Source organism: Nelumbo nucifera, chromosome 3 (assembly GCF_055504915.1).
Source record: "Nelumbo nucifera cultivar China Antique chromosome 3, China Antique-T2T, whole genome shotgun sequence".
NCBI classification, from domain to species: domain Eukaryota; kingdom Viridiplantae; phylum Streptophyta; class Magnoliopsida; order Proteales; family Nelumbonaceae; genus Nelumbo; species Nelumbo nucifera.
Genome location: NC_142651.1, coordinates 61,600,797 through 61,621,966, shown reverse-complemented (window position 1 = coordinate 61,621,966; position 21,170 = coordinate 61,600,797). Strand labels below are relative to the sequence as shown.

The following is a 21,170-nucleotide window of genomic DNA, read 5'->3' as shown; positions in this document are numbered from 1 at the left end:
CGGCCCTACATTGCTCAGGCAGTGAGTGTGGTAAGTAGATTTCAAGCCAACCTCGAGCAGAAGCACTAGACTGCTGTGAAAAACATACTTAAGTACTTTTGAAGGATAAAAGAGTTTTGTCTGGTATTCGATGGTAGCTCACTACAAATCCAGGGGTATACGGATGCCAATTTTCAGTCCGATCCAGATGATAGAAAGTCTACATCTGGATATGTTTTAACGATTGGATTGTGTGCTGTTTGCGGGAGCAGCAAATAGGGGTCCACTGCAGACTCCACGACTGAAGTCGAATACATCGCCGCAAGTGAAGCAGCCAAAGAAGCCGTGTGGATGAAGAAGTTCGTTCACGAGTTGGGAGCAATTCCGTTCAGCACATCACCCATCCCATTGTTGTGTGGCAACAATGAAGCCATTGCTCAGGCTAAGGAGCCACGAGCTCACTCGAAGTCAAAGCACATCGAGAGGAAGTACCACGTACTGCGGGAGATTGTTGGTAGAGGGGACGTCTTAATTCAGAAGGTAGCGTCAGTGGAAAATGTAGCAGACCCATTGACGAAGCAACTATCACAGGAAGTGTTTGAGAAACACGTGGATAGCATGGGACTCCGGCTTGTACCAGATTGGACCTAAGTGCAAGTGGGAGCTGTTAAACAGTATTTGTATGCCCTTAACTTCAATCAGAATGATGTATATTATGAGTTTATTGTAAATGAATAAAGTACATATTTGATTTATGTTCCTGTGGTGTGTTTCTGTGTAATACCCTTAAACTAGACACTTATTGAGACTCGTGTTAGTTTAGAATGTTCATAGCCAGTGGATCGGTTTGGGGAGACCTATCCTAATAAGGCTGACACTGATGTGCCACCAAGTCGGTTGGAGTGGCCTGTCACAACCGCCAGGGTGAGACCCAAGGCACATACAGTGTAGGATAAATTGAATCTTTGAATTGGACCAGATTTTCAGTATTGTCTTGGAACTTGGAGATTGATGGGCAAAACTGGAAAGTTACACCCGACCCCGAGACTCGATTATGATATGCACTAGGTGTCAGATTGGGTTGTCTTTGTTGTACCAATCAGTGAGATCCTTAGCGGAGGTCAAAACCTGGGTATGTTGGGACAGTCTGAGAATTCATCTGAGTGGGTAATCATAGTGACAGGATCAGCTCCTTTGTCGGACAAAGGTAATGATCGGGGATGCATTCTCACTGATGGAAACCAAGATTGTTGGCAGCCGATTTCAATCATTGAGATTTGTTTTGCAAAATATATTTTATATGAGATATAAAAGTATATATATTATGGTTTCCAAAATGTTTGCAAAAGGTTTTAATTCCCGGGATACATATAAGCAGAGAGTGCAACACTGTTCTTTGCAGCCGAGGGAGAGGTCCTCTCTTGTCGGACAGTGTTTGATCATTATGGGCTGAGAGGTTAAGTGTAAGACCATTGAGGGTAATACATGATGGGCTAATCTTGCATCTGCCCACAGTCCCTGGGTGTTACAAGGTGGCTTGGCTCAGGGACCACTTAGGGTAAGTGTTGGGCCCATAGAGCCCATATGATGGGTTTCAGGGGGTGCACTGTCCATAACAGTGTATTCGGTCAGGCCTTGTAACAAAGGCTGGGTCAAACCCATGTGGCTGATGTGTAGATCAATGTTTGGGTCCCACACCATACAAGGAAGCCCAACTGGGCAGCAGTTAGGAAGGCTAAGTGAGCACATAACCTTAATGGGTCTAAAGCCCATTTCGAACTAGGCTAATTTAATCAGTTAAATAAGGGTGAATTCTAGGATTGGATTAGCAGATAGGATAGGGTTTCAACCCTATCCACTTAGAGAGTCCATATCTGAATGTGATTCAGATCTATAAACCTCCTAATGAGATTAAGAGAAGGTTGATCTACAGATAAGGGTTTACCCTTATCACTTAAAAGGAATTCTGATCCAAATATGATTTGGATCAGCAACTCCAAATGGGATTAGGAGCTGATCCCTTTAAGGTTACAAAAGAAGGAGGGGGCGATAGCTTTTAGAAGACACATATTCACATCCTCTTTAGAGCTGAAATCACAGAAGGAAGAATTAAGCAACCCTGCGAAATTCTTTCTTGCCGCCTCCTACCTGTTGCCGCCTCACCTGCCAGTTCGATCTCCAGTTCAGTGGGAAATCAAGATTCGATCTAGACATCAGTTCCTTGTGAAGGGACTGATAGGAAGCAGTGCTCACGTGCCATCCTGTTATTTTCTTGCGAAGGATTAGGTTCTTGGAGAGAACACTACTAATTCTGCTCCATCCTACACTTCGCCATTTTCAGTGGGAGCAGTCTTTGGATCCTTCCTTGGGCGTGAACACCTTCGTTGGGAGATATTATTTCTCCATATCAGGTATAATCCTCTCCCACTGCTTTTATTCAGATTTGGTTCAGTTTATGGTTCAAGATTGATCCTTGAAATTATGATTTTTCTAAAATAAGGAATGCGATTCCCAGTTGAAGGGAGAGAAATTTTTTTGAAATTCGTCCACCTTATTCCGCAAGTTTGGGCGTCCATACGATGGATCTCTCATCCCTTCACTGCCACCAAAACAAACAACAAAAATGGCAATGGATCTGCTTGTCTCAAGCCCCTTTGGGCTTGAAAGAAAGGTGTGAATATACCATTGACAATAACTAAAAAAGAAACCAAAGAATATCTTCCAAAAACCCACCCTTGCCAAAATATCTTCCAAAAAATTCCAATCCACATTATTATAAGCCTTCTCAATGTCATGCTTGAAAACTAAACCTTTTACACTTTTAGTCTTGAGCCAACACATTCACTTGCAAGCATCACCCCATGAAGAATTTCCATACCTTCCACAATCTTAATCTTCTAGAGAGCACCAGATGTAGGACCAGCTCAGTTCTAGTCCTTAGAGAATGTTGAATGGTCTGATTGATTAGAGTTTTATGGTTGTTGATGGTTGTAATGGCTTCTTGAAGAAATAAGAGAGAAAATACCTAGAATCATTCACTGGGTGCCTAGAATCACTCTAGGGGCATGGGAATCACTCACTATAGCTAGCATAAGCTAAAGAAAACTCAAAATATTTCATTGCCTTTGTGTAAAACGTCCATATATATTTAGAGACTCTAAACTCATAATAATCCTAAGAGTCAAACTGTTAGACTAATAATAGTCTTAGGAGTCAAATTGTTAAGACTCAAGAATCCTAGTAGGACTCAAACTAAATTGTCATATCCTATTTCAATTCAAAGAAGACTCAATAACAATAATCCTACTTATGCAATGACACTGAAATTTTAAACATAAACAAACTATAACTAGACAAATTAAACCCTATCATTGGACCACACAGAAAATTGCAAAAATGACAAAAATATTCAGTCCAAACCCCAAGTACCATCACTATGCCATATCAGGACCTGTTGTAAAGCCTTCTTCTTTCTAGAATAAGTCTACAAGGGTGCTGATCGATTCCTATCTCTCCTTGGGTTGAAAGAACTCCACCCTAGCGCCCTAGCGAGTTAAAAGCATAGTACCTTTCATAAAGATCTGGGTTGAGATGATGAAATTCTTCAGCAGTGATCCAAGAATTCTCAGACATAGGCTTGCCTTTCCACTTGACAAGGAATTTCTGATATCCTCCTGTAGTAATAGATATTATTTCCTCATCTAAAACATCCTCTGCAATGTCATTTGGAGCTATAATAGTTGGCAATTTAGGTATATGAGTCTACTGATAAAAAAAATAGGTATATGAGTCTGAAAAGAATCAACATGTCCAAGGTAAGGAGTCAAGTCCTCAACATTGAAGATAAGACTAATTCCCATGTCATTTGGCAACTCTAGAACATAGGCATTAGTACTTATCTTCTTGATGATTTTATAAGGACTGGAACACTTTGAATGGAGCTTCTTGTACATGTCTCCCTCTTGATAATTTGCCAACCGTCGATAAATATCAGCTCTAGCCTTGTATAAATCATTGCTCGGCGCAATTTTTTCTCTCAACATCATCATGTATCTCTCTTATGTGCCTAGAAAATGCTTTTTCTTTAATGCTAGTACGTGTATCTGGTGGTAAGGTAACTAATTCAATTGGTCACTTAGGCTGAATATAAGTCACCACTTCAAATGGACTTCTTCCTATGGATCTATTTACTGAGCTGCTATAAGCAAACTCAGCTATTGGAAATACTAGATCCCATCTAGAAGTATGATCACCAACTAGACACCGTAAAAGATATCCCAAGCTTCTATTTACTACTTCAGTTTGACTATCTATTTGGGGGTTCAACGATGTAGAGAATTTCAGCTGAGTATTGAGTAGTTTCCAAAGTGTCTTCAAAAAATAACACATAAACTTGGTGTCCCGATTTGATACAATAGTAGAAAGTACTCCTTGAAGTTGAACCACTTCTTTGAAAAATATAGTAGCAATATGTGAAGCATCATGTGTTTTGTTGCAAGTTAAGAAATGAGCCATCTTGGAGAAACGATCCACCACAACGTAGACTATCGTGACCCCTATCAGTCTTGGGCAATCCAAGGACAAAATCCATGGATAGATCTTGCCATGGTTCATGAGGAATAGGTAGGGGTGTATATAGCCCAATGTACTACTTTCATCCTTTGGCAAGTTGGCATGTTCTACATTGCTTTAATATACGAGCAACATCATTCTTCAAACTAGGCCAATAAAACCCATCTTCCACCATAGCAATGGTCTTATCTCCACCAAAATAACCTGCTACACCTTCAACATGTAACTCCCAAATAACAAAGTCCCGTAAAGAGGTATTTGGTAGACATAGGCAACATAAAATAGATAACCACTATGCAGTGAAAACGAAGGATACTCATCTTGCTTCTCAGCTTGTAAGTCAATATAGATGATGTCGAAATTCTTACAACCAATATAGTCTTGCTTTAGTTGATCAAAACCAATGACTTGGACATTCATGGAATGAAGCATGTAAGACATCTAACTTAGCACATCTGCCACTTTATTCTCATTTCCAGCTTGGTGCTTAAGAACAAAGGTGTAATTTTGTAGGAATGAAACCCACTTCTCATGCCTATAGTTTAGTTTCTTTTGGGAATTCAAATACTTTAAAGCTTCAAGATCTGAATAGAGCACAAACTCCTTGGATATTAAGTACTATCGCCAATATCGTAGAACTTGCACTACTGCATATAACTCCTTGTCGTAAGTTGAATATGTCTACTTGGTTTCATTTAGTTTCTCTCTATGAAATGCAACGGGATGGCCTTTTTGCATGAGAACCCCTCCAATTCCTAATAGGTGATAAGGCACCACTCTCATACAATCAGAATAAAAGCTATCAGAGCAACAAACTAAAAACCATATATTCCAAGATCTACTCTAATCTGTCACCCAAATCCTCTTTAGAAACTTGACTCCAACTCAAAAGAGACCAAAAATTAGCACCAAGATCTTCCTTTGAAACTCCTTCAAAATCCGGGAGAATAAGAACCAAGTCTATAATCTTTTTCCCACCTAAAAGAGCAATTTGATCCCTTTGTTGAGCCTAGTCTTCTAAATTTCTTTCTTTTCATACTTCTTAACAAATTACAAAAGGCATGTAGCTCTACACCTGGTAGAAAAGTTCCTCGAACTGTCCCATCTCCAAATCCTTGTAACTCCCCTAATCTGGTATTGGAGTTCAGCTGTTAAGTAACCTAACTGAGGATACCAAGGCCTCTATCTCTCAGTAATTTAAGAGTCATCTAAAGGATGGAACCAGGATACTAAACCACCTTGAAGATCATAAATTTGCTATCCTTGCATATGTGTTATTAGCTAAAATGAAGAGAAAAGGAAATCTTTTCATTAGTGATCTATCTTTACACAAGACATCTCTCCAAAAACTGATCCTATTTAGATCTGTTTATGGGCTAGGCTTGGGCTTAGCTTTTTCCATAGTTTGAATGGGCCCAGCATAAAGCCCGAGCCCAAAACAGTGTTAAGATGAGCTTGAAGCTTGGTTTGCGAACAGGTCTAGTCCTACCCCTAGCACCCACTTTCAACTGAATACCTTGCAGAAAGTTGCTATGTTATTTTCCAACACTTCTCTAAATCAAACAGCCATGAGGCCCTTCACTTATCCCTGGATCCCAGATGAAGTTTCTAGTTCTATATTTCTCGACAATGAGTCAATGGCCTATCTCCAAAGGCTGTGAAGCTATGTGCTGAATCTTCATGTAAAATATGGTATTACAGATGCTCTAAACAGCAAGAAACAATGATGTAAGAAGGAAAGAAGATAAGAGAGGAGAGAAACCACTGAACTGTTAAGAGAGAGATTAGAATGTCTTAAATCTCCTCTTAGCAATCAGCCTAGATTTATATTAATCTTTAAATAAAGTGCAGAATTACAATTGTGCCCTTAATAAAAGCAATGGACTGGAATGTCCTTATTCTAAGAAAAAATCACCTAACTACCCTGCCACCCAAGTACACCCGAAGTAATGCTCTATCAACACTCCCCTTCAAGGTGGTGTTTATATATATCATATACACCCAGATTGTTGGTGATAAAGCCAATCTAAGAATGATGTAGAGCCTTGGTCCATAAATCAGCTATCTCCTATCTTCACAAATGGTGTGTCAATGTCACCACTTTGAATCTTCTCTCTAAGAAAGTGGTAGTCTACCTCAATGTATTTTGTCCTCTCATGGCAAACTAGATTTGATACAATATGAATGGTGACCTAATTATCATAGTGTAAGTGCATAGGAGTCTTCACTAGAATCCCAATTTCTTGGAGAATACTCTTGAGCCACACTAATTCTCCTGTTGCACGACTCATGGCTCCATGCTCAGTTTTTGCACTTGATTTAGCCAGAACATTTTGTTTCTTGCTCTTCTAGGAAATAAGGTTGCTACCTAAAAATATACAATATCTTGTTCTTGATCTCCTGTCTGTTGGTGATCCAACCCAATCAACATTTGTGAACCTTGATAAAACCAAATGATCAAGATCTTTGTAAATAATCATGATACCTGGTGATCCCTTAAGATACCTTATGATTTGTACATTGCTTCAAGATGTGGAACATGTGGAGAGTTCAAAAACAGACTTACAACCTCCATTGCCAAATAGATATTTGGACGGGTAATAGTCAAGTAATTCAGCTTACCTACAAGTTGCTTGTATTGCTTGGGATCATCTACTAACTCCCACTAATCTGAAACTAGTTTTGGGATCCATGGGTGTAGCAATTGGTTCACATCACACACGTCTCCTCAAGTAGATGTAGATCTAGTGTATACTTCCAATGTAAAAGAGAGATCTCTGTGGTTGATCTCATAACTTCTATGCCAAGAAAATATCTCATTTTGCCAAGATCTTTAGTATGAAATCTCTCTTGTAGAAAGCACTTGAATTCACTGATGCCTTTTGAGTCACTACCGTGGTTTCAAATGTCGTGAAATTTCGCTAATGTCGCCCGACATTTGTAGATGTCAAGGCTCACCAACAAGAAAATGGATGGTAATATAAAAATTACATTATTTTCCTATTATGTCGACAGGATGTTGACTAATGTACATTAATAATATAATATATTAGTATATTATATTAAAATAATACAGTATATTAATATAAATTATTCCATTAATAATTTCTATTTAATATTTCAAATAAAATATTTAATAAAATATTTATTAAAAAATAATTAACAAAAAATAAAACAAAAGAATAAACTTTATAATATAAAACATAAAATATTTTTCAGGTAATAAAATATTAACTAGTTAGTATTTATAAAATATTTATTAAAATCAGAAAATGTTTATTAAATTTTATAATAAATTATATTCTAAATTTAATATAAAAAATGAGAATAAATTTATTAAAATTTATACTAAATCATAATTTATTATAAATTTAGTATTAAAAATCATAATAAATTCATTAAGTTTTATAAGAAATCAGAATTTATCATAATCTTAATAGTTAATACTACAAAAAGGAGAATCCGTTTATTAAATTTATAATAAAACATAATGTATTATAACTTTAATATTTAAAAATCAGAATAAATGTATTTCTATTTACTAGTGTGAAATAAATATATTAGAATTTATAATAAATCAGAATTAAAAATAAGAAAAGAAAATATCGGATAACCTTGTAAAAACATCAAAATGCATAATAAATTAGTAAATCGTCATTTACTAATTTGTTATTGATCTTAGTTTCTTATGGGAATAAGATAATGGTCTAGAAATATGTATTAATGCTTCTTTTATCATTTTACAAAATATCATTGCATATTTCCACAATGTCTTTAATTTTTACAATATTTTCTCTCGACATTTCCAACATATGTCCTATATTTTGGTAAGCGACATTTCCATTTTCATCAACATTTTAAACCTTGGTCACTCCCTATGTTAACAATATGATCTACATAGACAACAATGATAATAATACCACCATCAAAAATCGTGTTAAACACAAAATAGTCAGATTGACATCTATCTAAGGCAAATTCCATAACCACTTCATTGAACTTGCCAAACCAAGCACGTGGAGACCGTTTTAGACCATACAACACCTTCTTTAACCTGCAAACCATACCCCTATACTCCCCCTGAACACCCAGGTGGTTGATCCAAAAATACTTCTTTCGTAAGGTTATCATGCAAAAAAACATTCTTAACATCTAACCGATACAAGGGCCAATGATTAACTGCAACTAAGGAGATCAAGCTCAGATTGATGGTGTTTGGGGAAATCCAATCCCTCCAAGGATTGAGGCTTTTGCATGGCATGTGGCAGTGGACAATATTTTGACAGTGGATCATTTGAAGTCCAAGGGCTTTTGCATGTCCAATATGTGTATTCTTTCCAAAGAATAGGAGAAAGTTGTTACACATCTTTTTATTTACTGTAAGGTAGCTGGCTTCTTGTGGAGTTTCTTCACCTCAATGTTTGAATTTCCAAATTTTCAGCCAATAAACATTACTAAAAAGCAAGGATTCTCTGGAGCTGCTTATCGTTTGCTATCTATTGGAACATTTGGAAGGAGAGAAATAGAAGAGTCTTCGAAGACAAATACTGTAGTATGGATAAGATTGTGGTAGCTATTAGTAATTCGGTTACAAATTGATTTGTGGTCTCTCTAGCTTTTAGCCAAGTTTCTAAAGAGGATTTGGGTGACAGATTAGAGTAGATCTTGGAATATCAACTTTGTAACTTGGATGGTTTTTAGTTTGTTGCTTTGATAGCTTTTATTCTTATTGTATGAGAGTGATGCCTTATCACCTATCAGGATGTAATTTTTTTTCTTTCTTTTAATGAAATTTCATTTTTACTTTAAAAAAAAACTAAGGAGATAACAACACAAACAAAGGTGATCTTAGCAATCAGAGAGAAAGTTACCTCAAAGTATCCTCAACATGCAATGCTTTAAAAGTGCAATGTGCAAAAAAAGTGCAAGGGCCATTTTGTGCCCGAGGTTGCAAAAATGCTAAAAAAACTTTAAAATTTTCCAAAAATTCAAAAAATGTCAAGAATTAAAAAAATAAAAATATTAAACACATTTATTAAAAATTTTAAACACATTATTAATTAAAAAAATAAACTCAAGATTTAAAATATTTAGAAAAACCTATTATCTCAAATTAAAATGCATAAAAATAACATATAAAACATATTTAAAATGAAAATTTAAAAATACAATCAAGCATAACATATAAATCATATTCAAGCATGTAAATTCTTAATCTCTTTATTTTTTCTCAATTGCATTACTTCAAACACTTACTGTGATGTTAAACATTATGCATTCCTGATTGTATGAGTTGCCTTTTGCACCAAGCCCCTCAAGGTAAGCCCAAACAAGTCTATACCAGGGTCTTAAGTTCTTAATCTCTATAAAAATGGTTTATAACTTTTAAGTGTCTTTTAAAAATATCTTTTAGTAGGATGAATGAATAAGCAACATTTAGCAAATATGGGGTTTTTGGAGCTAATGTGCGCATTGTTCGGGCTTGCCTCGAGGGGTTTAGTGGGGGGTGGAGCCCCTGACCTAATTGCTAAGCACAAAAAATAGAACAAATGCATAAATTTTCACCCGGGCTAAAGCGCAAAGTGAACTAGATGTGTGCCTTTTGAAAGTGTTATGCTTGGGGCCTAGGCAAGGAACATACCCTAAAATGTGCCTCACTTGTGTGAGTTTTAAATCATTGATCCCATATACCATTTTTATGAAGAGCCAACATTTCTTCTTCCATAGCTGTCCTCCACCCAGGATCAGATAAGGCCTCCAATAGGGATTTAGGGATAAAGACTATAGAAAGGGAAGTAACAAAAGGAAGTGCAGAGAGTGATAATGACCGATCAGAAAGAAAGTGACTCATAGGATTTGCAATACATGAATGCTTACATTTTCGAAGGGCAATGGGTAGGTCAAGGTCTGAATGTTACTCCACAATTGGAGTGATGGTTGAAGTAGAGGGGTCAGCAGGACCTACAAATGGCAAGACAAATGATGTTAAAGCTGAAGCTAGCCATGTCCATAGATACACTTGTTCAATGGATGGCCAAGGTAGAGTAGTAGTACTGGTTGGCTGTAGAGAAGGGTCACAAAGAGGAATAGGCAGAGGTAACATCAACACTAACAAAGTGATGATGAAGAGGACTATAACATTTGTACCCTTTTTGTGTTTTTTGAATATCCCAATAAGACACCGTACTACATGAGGTTCAAGCTTGTTACACTGATGATAAAAAAAAATCAGCAAAGCAAACACACCCAAAGATGCAAGGTGGTGAAGTAAACAAGGGAGCATTAGGAAATAATGCAAAGTGGGGTATCTTATTGTGAAGGACTGATGAAGGCATTTTGTTAATGAGAAATTGAAGCGAAAGAAACCTTATTACATTTCTAAGTATTGTTTTACTTAGGAGAAATTGAAGTGAAATGAGCCTTATTACATTTCTAATTGGGTTATTTTGGTTCAAGTACAATTCAATTATTATTTTTTGTGGATAGATGAGCCTTGTTAATTGTTATTAATTATTAATAAAGTTAAAATTTTGTTAATACTTTAAAGCTTATTAAATTATATGATTTGAATTTATATTTATTTATTAATTAAACTTATATTTTATTAATGTAGTTTTTTTAATAAAATTTACTTGAAATAATTAAAAGTAATTTAATTTTACCTAAATTCTAATTATTTAGAATTTAATAATATTATTAAGTGAATTTTGTTAATGTAATTATGTGGTAAAGTTTTGTTACTTAATTTTGAATTTTATTAATGAATTCTTAAATTACAAATTATAATAAAATTATTTGACACTTACAAGGGATATGGTTCAACTCACACCCCATTGTGTAGTGAAGAAAAAAAACGGAAAAAGAAAAGAAGAAACTCACACCCATATTCCATATGGATAAGTTAATTGAGTATTGCATAATAAATTAAATTATTACATTTAAGCTAATTAAGTTATTAAATAATTTTTCTTTGCCTAACCAAAAATTAATCTTCAAAATTTCATTCACATGTTTGATGAGTATATATATATATATATCAAAATAAAGAATCCGATTATATCGGATCGGATATGGGTAAATCCACATTCGATACAGTTAAATAGACCGAATTCGAATTTCAATTCGACTTAAACCGATTTGAAGTCCTTGTTTTTTTCTGAGGCCATTTGAAGCCCTTTTCGCTATGCTCAAAGTGGGCCCATTTACCACCGATTTTTTCACTTTCTTGCGAGTTAGGGTTTTAAAAGTTGAAGACAGATTAAGTGAGGTAGAAGAATCTGTTTTTGCTTCTTCTTCTTCTTCTATATGTGCTATGCTGTAAGAACGGAAACAGGGGCTTTCTCTCTATTTTCGAACAGAAATAAGGGGTTATCCTTCTCTCCCTGAATAGAAATAAGGTCTCTGCACTCCCTCTCTCTGAACTGAAATAGAAGCCGGAGGCTCCCCTTCGTTTCTCCCTCCGACTCTCTATTTCCCCTCTCCCCATTAATCATGCAAGTATTTTTTTTTTCTCCATTTAGACCCAAATTCTGTATTGTCTTCTCTATGAAACATAACGAGCTTCTTGGTTTGTTCTTGGTTAGTAGTAGGGTTGAAGTTCTGAAATTCATTCTGTAGTTACATTGGATGATTTTTTAAGAAACTTGTCCAAATATCAAATGAATATATTTGTAATCAAATACATGGACTGGTTATATTTCTGTATTTGTTTCAGTACCATCTTATGTTTTGTTAGTTATGTTTAAATATTGTCGCTGCAGGTTTTGTACCTTGCAACTGTATTGATTTGTGTTATTCATCTATCGCATGGCAACCAGTAAGTCTCTGAGCAATCGCTTGTTCATTTAGATTCTCACATTTTAGTTTTGTAGGTGCTCCTAGGACTGGGAAGTTCATGCTACTCCCAGGACTTATTGGTCAATCTTTTCTTTTAGTCTCTTTACCATATAAAATTACATGAAAGCATAATAGTGTGCATTGGGAATTTCTTTGATATTTATTCTTATCTAATGATTTTCTATTTGGAATTTTGGATCAAACTATTATTAACAAAATGGAGAAAGGTGTATAAGCATTCAAGCTGACCACTTTGAAATTTCCAAAGGCATAACAGAGCCAGCACCAGAACCATTGTTATAAAGGCTGTATTCATTGCACATGAAAGAATACCATAGGCTGTTATGTTACCTGGGGAATCTTCAAAACTGTTTTCCTTAGATTGGAAATCATCCTTGCTTTCATCCTCACTGTTCCTAAAGACCGTACTTTATTTCTTTTACAAATAATTTCAACTTATAAGTTGATCATTTTGGTGCCTTCAAAATGCTGATTATTTTCTAATATCTTAATCACATGGTATTTAGCCTTCAACATAAAGCTATGGCATGAAAACATCTCGCCTTCTCCCCTTCTCAAAAAAAAAAGGAAAAAGAAAATAGGGTATGAAATTCTTCTAAAACTTCTATAAGATTTCCCAGCAACTCTTGAAGAAGCCTGCTTAGAAACCATATTGACTTGGGTTTTATCTTTGCCCATTAGAAAAGTTGCTTTTTTGAACTTGAAAGGTCTCTCGGTCCAGGTTGTGTTCTCTTTAGGGTGATTCTATCCCAGTTTTTTGGAATTACAGCGACTGATTTCACAAATGATTGGAGATCAATTATTTTGAGTTATCTTTGTATATCATTGTAAATCATAATGATTCTATTTGAGTAGTTCTTATTTTCAGTTGTGTATGGAGGGTGACTCTCTCCCTCCCCTTGCATATTCATATTACTTTTTGCCAGCTTATCAAAAAAAAAAAAAAAACCAAAGAACTCTCATCAGGGATAGGGAGGTAGTGAATACTTCAAAGTGGAAAGGATTGCCTGATTTTTCTCATTCAGCCCCAGTTGTCACCTCCCCATTAACTGTGATTCTTGTAATCAGGTTTTTACTCTCAACTCCTATTTGGCTGACTATGAAAGAAAAGAAGAGTCAGGAAATTCATAGGTCTTTAGTACATCATTGTCCTATATTTGTCATCATTTGATGGACTGGACCCTTATTCTTAATGATTCAAGGGTCTAAATTGCAGAATTTTTGTTTATATCTGGTCTCACATTTTGGGTGTATCGGGTGGTAACTTATGAAGCTTTCTGCTGTGGTCTTTCCGTATATCTCTATTTACAGTCTTATTTATTAATAGTTTTTGATTACCCATCCAAAAATAGAATCTGGTACACCTTCAAGAATTGGTCTTAACAACCAATCAAATATATTCAGGGCTTCAGTTTGAAAACAACTGTGAAGTTGGGGTTTTCTCCAAGTTGACCAATGCATACTGTTTGGTTGCAATTGGAGGATCAGAAAACTTTTACAGGTCAATACATCTGTGCTGTATGAACCCTGATTCATTTGCAGTATTTTTTTCCTTAGTTTTAAGACAATGTTAACGGCTTTTTGAATCTCCCACAGCACTTTTGAATCTGAACTAGCTGGTGTTATTCCTGTGGTTAAAACATCCATAGCAGGCACTAGAATTATTGGGCGGCTATGTGCTGGTAGGAAACTGAAGCCATTTAGGTTAGAAGCTCATATTTTATATATTCTATCAATTTTCATTATTCATCTTTTACCTTACCTCTGGTGGCAGGAAACAAGAATGGGCTCCTCTTGCCACATAATACCACTGATCAAGGTAACTTCAAAACTGGAAAAAGGTTATTCTTGAGGATATTGCTGTATTTGTCTTCTCCATAGTTATCTGTTGACCAACACTGTAGGGGAGTGGGGCATCATGTGTGAGGAATGAGAATTGAGATATTTTATCTGGTGTGCATCTGCTACTATGTTGTGGTATCTTCATTGATTTTTTTTAACGAGGCAATATTGCCATTAGTAAGAAGTGCTGCTAGAGGTGATTGTAACTACCAGATGTCGGTATCTTTATCCATTGACGGTGAATAATTAGCGAAATTGCAGTGATTCAATTCAACTGCAGGAGCATCTGAACCCTAATGGCACACTAGGAGAGGATTGATTTCTTCCTTAGGCTCAGTTTGGGAAGAGGGCAAATACAACTATGTACAGTGCAAATAACTCGTCAATAAAATATGTACAGTGCAAATACAAGGTTTAGAAATAACTTACCAAAAATAAATAAATACAAGGTTTAGAAATATGGTATAAAAGGTTTTGTACTGAACATATCTGCATTTGAACTCTTCCCAAACTGAGTGGCAATTCCTTGGATGATTGCCTGCAATGTAAGCCCATTAACATTTGTTTATTAAATATAGTTGTCAAAGGCAACATCTAGGTGACAAGGCGCTCTTGGAGGGTCATCACACTTAATCTCCTACTATTGTAGTTTATATATGGCACCATGAAATGCTTTTATATTCTTTATTTTTTTTGAGATTATAATAATAAAATTATGCATTATTAAACTAAAATGTTCATTTTGTGGGTTTATATACTAGTTTCCTTTTATTATTTTCTTATTTGTTAGTGATTTATCAACACATATATTGGTGTATGCTGTCTTGAACCCTCAAGGACTTCAAAACCTGAACCAAGAAGGAAGAACTTTCTTTTCTTCTTTTCCTAGCACAAAAAACAGGGGCTCAGCCCCGACATTTTCTGAATTTTTTTTTTCCCATCTTTTTCTTCTCATGAATATGTTGATTTTCTATGTTTTAATATGAAGCTTATGTTTTTTTTTATGAAAATTATAGATTTTTTGTTAATGAAAGATGGTTGTTTCTTGTTGGTTGTTATGGAACCCAGTGAATTACTGTATGGTTAATGTTTTTTTATTTCAAAAATTCCATTTCCTAGCCTTGGTTTATAAGGGAAGAATATGTAAATATTTTAGCCATGTATTCAGGGCTGCTGTTATTTGGACTATTTGGGAAGAAATGAATTCCGGATTATTCTGAAGGAAGGAGAGGAACAATGAAACTATTCAAGAGGTGATTTGCTTCAGGGTATTCCATTGGCTTAAATCTATGGATCTCTTCAACAATGTTTCATTAGATGATTTATCAAGAAAGTGGAAAGAAATTGCTTTTTCAGTCCCGGTTCAGGAGGTTACCAGTTTCAGTCCCCCCTTCCTGCGTGTGGATTTTACCAAATGGGATGAGAAATTGCCTTGTTCTCAGGCACAATTGAAGAGGGTGACTCTCTTTAGAGCTGAGATTTTGGTGGGCTTTGAAGGTGTTCAGAGAGCCAAGTACTTAAATTTGAGGAAGCTGATATTGAAGGAGACTCCAAGCTGGTGGTAGGATGGCTAAAGGGAGACAAAATTGTTTTGTGGTTGTACAATAATGAGAAGAAAATATTCAAGTGGCTGTCAGAAGACATGGAAGTTAAAGTGGTTTGGATTAAGAGATGTGCAAACTCTGTGTGTTAGCAAAGCAAGGGGTGAATAAGGAGAACTTGTTTTGGGCTCAACTGTAATCTTTTCTGCTCTGGTTTTCTTGCTTGGGGGAGATAAGAGAGGTTATTTCTTCCCTTTGCATTCTTTTTTCTAATTAATGAAATCCTTTGTTATTGATCAAAAAGACCACAATAAAGTTCCAACCTCTAGGCAGATCATTCATCTTTATCCCATTGAAATCTTTATTGATCTGAGCCCAGTGAGCAGCCCTTATGGCTGTAAATTCAATCATTTCCTCCACTTGCTTGTATTTTTCAAAGATTCTTCCATTCTGTTCAGACCACAAACCCCATTGCATTGCCCCTTACACACTGCCACCATTATTTCTATTCTTTTTTCAATTAATATGCATGCTGAATGGTATATAAAATTAATGAACTAGCCAAAAGTCAGTTCTTTATATTATAAAATTCTTATCGCCTAGATGTTGCCTAGGTGCCTGCCTAAGCGACTAGGCAACTAGGTGGCCTAGTATCGCCCAGAATTGCTTAAATGTCTTGACAACTATTGATTCGAGTTGAATTTTGATAGCAGTTCCTTTGAAAACTGAGTTCCTTTCAGGATAGGAGTCTTTAGAAATGGTAGGGCCTAGGGGTGTTGTAGTGGCTTTATTCTCTGGACCAATCAGGGTTGCAAATTCTTCATCAGTTGAATTCTCTGATCTTCTGCAAGGCTTCTAAGTTTGAGACACTTAGAGGTGGAAGGTGATTCCCTATTGGTAATAGGGTGATTGATCAACAATAGTGTTAGGCCATAGACCCATAAACAAGTAATGAGGAAAATAAGGAGGCTAGTGGGTGAGGTTGAGGGTGCTTTTAGAATGGATCAATAGGTTAGTAAATGCAATGGTAGATTCACTTGGCAAAGCAAGGTGTGCAAAGTGATCAGTTTTGTTGGGCTTATCTTTTCTCTTAGTGTGTGTGTGTGTGTGTCCCCTCCCTCTAGCCATGCTTTCTTCTTTATATTGAACACATTTATAAAGCTCTTTTTTGGTAATAAAATAAAATTTATTGAAATAAAAAATAATTTACAGAGGAGAATGACCAGAAATCACTTGAAAGAAAGAGGAAAAACAAGAACTTCAACTCCCACCAGACCAACTGAAGCTCAACAAAACCAACACAAACTCAGAAGCCTAGCATAACACCAAAAACAAACTCCTTCAACACCACCAGACCAAAAGCAACACAATCACCAACTCAGACTCAAAGAAAAACACAAGAGATACAACTCTCAGTCCCAAGCATGATTAACACCAAAAACACTCTCACAAAAAACCATTAAGATCTTCTTTCGGATTTCTGGATCTTCAAAGTTTTCTTGTTTGGTCTAATCCCAAAGAGACTCCCTTTTAGTCTAGCAAAAAACTTTGAAACCAAGACATCTTATGTTTCCTTTGTTTTGTTTTAAGTCTTCTACTCGCTAAAACATTCTTCCTAAGCTCCATTGAACAAGAATGGTTCTTATTAGTCCTTTCCAGTTCCAGCACTGTGTTCTTCTCAAAGAGCTGGACATTAACCATTGCAGCATCTCTTTCACTCTCAGCTTCTTTCTGTCTAGTTGCACTCTAGTAGTCATTGTGATCTTTCTGAAGCAACTGTCTAGTTGCGCTCAAGTCATTGTAGTCTTTCTCAAGCTCTTCACTGTGTTGTTATTGTGGTCTTTCTGAAGCAACTGTCTAGTTGCGCTCAAGTCATTGTAGTCTTTCTCAAGCTCTTCACTATGTTATTGATATAAAAAATGTTAAAAACTTTGAGCATCCATGTGGTTGTGGTTTTTTGGATGTTTCTCTACACAAGCTCATTCATGTGAATGAGTGCTTTGTAGGAAGTTTTAAATTTTAAGCATCAATTAGATTTTTCAATTCTTTCTTATTTTGGCTTATCTAACCGCATATAATGTTTCTTGAGCCTTTAAGATGACAGTATTTTGAATCTTTTTTTATTATCCATGCAAGTCCAGTTCTGAATTTAATTATGTTACTCAGACCTGAAATCTTTCATGTCTACAACATTTCTACTTCTTTAATGTGACGATGGACCTACTTGCATGGAGAATTCAAGATATTATCATCTTAAATTTACAAAAACATAAAATGCTATTTACAGAATTTGTCTTTATGGATATGATCTATTTCATATCTACAACTTGTTTGAAAATAAAACACGATTTTTTTTTTTGTTTACCTTTTATTGCAGAACTTCAGCATTTGAGGAATAGTTTACCTGATCATGTTGTTGTTCAGCGCATTGAAGAGAGATTGTCAGCGCTCGGGAATTGCATAGCTTGTAATGATCATGTTGCTCTTGCACATACTGACCTTGACAGGGTAAAGTTATCTCCATTTTTTTATAGGTTTTGCATTTTCCGTTTACTGTATTTGTTCTGTCAATTTATGTGATTTATAAGGTTGAATCAATTTGAGGTTTGGTTTATTGTAAAAATTCCACATTAGGTTTTATGCACGTTCGTGAAGAATCATCCCTTCTAAGGGCTAAGGATGTCATTAGGAATAACATTATGTGACTGAGGACATAAGGAAAAATATCGTGAATGATTTGAAATTAGGTTTTCTGCATATTTGTGGAAGATGCCCTTTCTCAAGGGCTAAGTATATCCATCAGAATGAAAAATGCTATGCCATTTGAGGTCTTAGGTAAACACCTATTAGAATTAGATGGGTCAGGGAGTAGGAGGTGTGCAGCAGTGGTTTCTTGTTAGCTTGAGATTCATTTTGATTCAATGGGATTACAATCTTGTAATAGTTAAGACTGAATTATTTGGCATGGAGGCATACTGTAACTTTCTAAATTTGTGTGTTATATCATATTAATTTGCTAGAACACTTATCCACCGTGCTCATTCTGGTTTTAAAAATTTGCCAGGAAACTGAGGAAATGATTGCAGATGTTCTTGGAGTAGAAGTGTTTAGGCAGACAATTGCAGGAAACATTCTTGTTGGTAGTTATTGTGCCTTCTCCAACAGAGGTGGATTGGTACGTTACAGTAACAATTCTGTATAGTTTATGACTAAAAGGTATCATGAATTTCAGCAGTTCTTCTGAAAAATGTTAAAACAGGTCCATCCCCATACATCGATTGAAGACTTAGATGAGCTTTCCACACTCCTTCAAGTACCTCTGGTGGCTGGGACTGTAAATCGAGGAAGTGAAGTCATTGCTGCTGGCATCACAGTGAATGACTGGACAGCATTCTGTGGGTCAAACACCACAGCAACAGAACTCTCTGTGATCGAGAGTGTCTTCAAGTTGAGAGAAGCCCAACCAAGTGCAATTGTCGATGAGATGAGGAAATCATTAATCGACAGCTATGTGTAGTTTCTCATCTGCTTTTTCGAAGGTAATCAATTGTACCAGAGATTGTCTTTTTAATATTACAATTCTATTGTTTTTGAACCAATTCAACTTTTCAACTATAAACAAATGTATGTATGGATAAGCGATCATATTCCTGCTAAAGAATGAAATTAACATGTTGAGTTGCTGATGCAACAAACAAGGTTCAAAGTATCGTTACGTATCGGCCCATATTGGGTGTATCGGGGGTCTGACCGGTTCAGGGGATGGAGTGGTCTTAAACCGGTTCCCCTGAGCTAGTTTTGAAAATAATAAAATAAAAAAGGAGTAAAAAAGTAAGTATCAAACCGTCTGATATGCTGATAGGGGCATATCGGTCGAATTGATGTTTTGAACCTTGGCAACAAAAAGGATGCCTAACATGCAAATGCACAAAAAATATGAAATATCATCATCATAATCATCATCATCATATGTATGCTTATATGTTTATGCTCCATGTGAATATTACCTTTGTTTCTTGTATAGTGTGGATGCCGATACATAGTTCTGGATTTGTGCACATTTCGCAAAAGGGGGCTTACCCTTTGATGGATCCACCTATAAAACATCGGTAAGGGGCCAACTAGACCTGCAATTGGGTTCAAGTCAGTTTTCGGGTCACTTCAAGTTGAGTCAGATTTCGGGTTAGGGTTGACCCATGGGTCAGATGGGTCAATGGTTCAACTACCTTAATCAACTGGTTTTCGACCAAATCAATGGTTACCAAAAATACAGATTCAATTGTTTGGTTCAAATGGTTTGAATAGTTCAACCGGGTGGATCAACATTGGTTTGAAAATAGGAGATTGAGCAGCAACCTGTCTCCCAACTTGACCCGGATACTTTTCAGATTGGGTCAGGTCAGGTTCTTGGGTTCGGTCGACCATCATGATCCAACGTGTAATTTCATGATGCATCTGGTACCATTTCATCACACCTACATCTTGTTTTTCCTTATCTGTGTTGGTTTATTTGACAACCATTGACCTTGTGGCCTCATTAATAGTCCATTCAAATCACCTTTGATCCGAAAATTGAGGCGTGGGTGAAGATTGAAATCACCAAATCCATGTTTTAAAAACTAACCAAAGGGGTAGGGGTGAGCAAACGGTCTATTCACTTGAAAATCAATCTGAATAAATCAAAATTTTTTGTTCTGTATTTGGTTATTTTGGTTAAAATCGAATTTCAATACTATATATTTTAATATGTAATGTAATACAATATATTATATTTTATACATATTATATATGTAATATATGTTAATATAAATTATAGGTAATAAAGTTTGGTTAATTTGATTTTTTCGGTTAACCAAATTTCTAAACCGAAATAACCAAAAACCAAAAAAACTGAAATCAAAATTTTTGATTCAGTTATTTGATTTTAATCGAATAATGCTCACCCCTACAAAGGGATGGACCAATGACTATCACAAGTGTAAAAGTTGGATAGTATATATAAAATAATATAGCAACCAAACTAGTTGAATAGTATATATAAAATAAATATAGCAACCAAACTTGCTAAACAAATTAATGTTTCAACCATTGGGTTTACAAGTTATTGGCCCTATCAATTTTTGAACCACTGTTGATTGATACAATACAACTTGTCAGACTGTTTGGCCTGGGAACTGTCTAGGCAACTTGTTCTGTTTTACCTCAAATTGGTCTTAGCCCAAAAATTGTTGAATTGATCAATAACCTATTCAATGTTTTTTGACCATTCTTTTATCTTAATTATTTTCTTTAATTTTGTAGAACAGGCCATTCATTTGAATTAGATGGTTGAACCATCGATCCGTGGCCAGGTTCTCATTCTTGGAATGTCTATTCCTC

General features: G+C 35.7%; 1 protein-coding gene across 4 annotated transcripts; it reads left to right on the top strand.

Annotated features, from left to right (window-relative positions):
• The first annotated feature begins 11,753 nt into the window (after positions 1-11,753).
• On the top strand, positions 11,754-19,411 carry LOC148801258 (eukaryotic translation initiation factor 6-2-like). Of its 4 annotated transcripts, none has more exons than XM_088901008.1 (8): positions 11,754-11,818; positions 12,312-12,367; positions 13,813-13,909; positions 14,005-14,090; positions 14,183-14,227; positions 18,169-18,299; positions 18,856-18,966; positions 19,051-19,411. In XM_088901008.1, the coding sequence occupies exons 2-8, from the start codon at positions 12,358-12,360 to the stop codon at positions 19,306-19,308; spliced, it is 738 nt and encodes a 245-aa protein (XP_088757134.1). In that variant the 5' UTR covers positions 11,754-11,818; positions 12,312-12,357; the 3' UTR covers positions 19,309-19,411. The 4 variants fall into 4 exon arrangements, with proteins under 4 accessions (XP_088757134.1, XP_088757132.1, XP_088757135.1 ...); XM_088901006.1 differs by having other exon boundaries at positions 11,776-11,948; XM_088901009.1 differs by lacking the exon at positions 11,754-11,818 and adding an exon at positions 11,889-12,048.
• Positions 19,412-21,170: the final 1,759 nt, after the last annotated feature.

Excerpts from the sequence above, each read along its gene's own strand:
- LOC148801258 (XM_088901008.1), top strand. Across the intron at positions 14,228-18,168 it reads ACATAATACCACTGATCAAG|AACTTCAGCATTTGAGGAAT; the intron begins GTAACTTCAAAA and ends CTTTTATTGCAG. Across the intron at positions 18,300-18,855 it reads CACATACTGACCTTGACAGG|GAAACTGAGGAAATGATTGC; the intron begins GTAAAGTTATCT and ends AAAATTTGCCAG.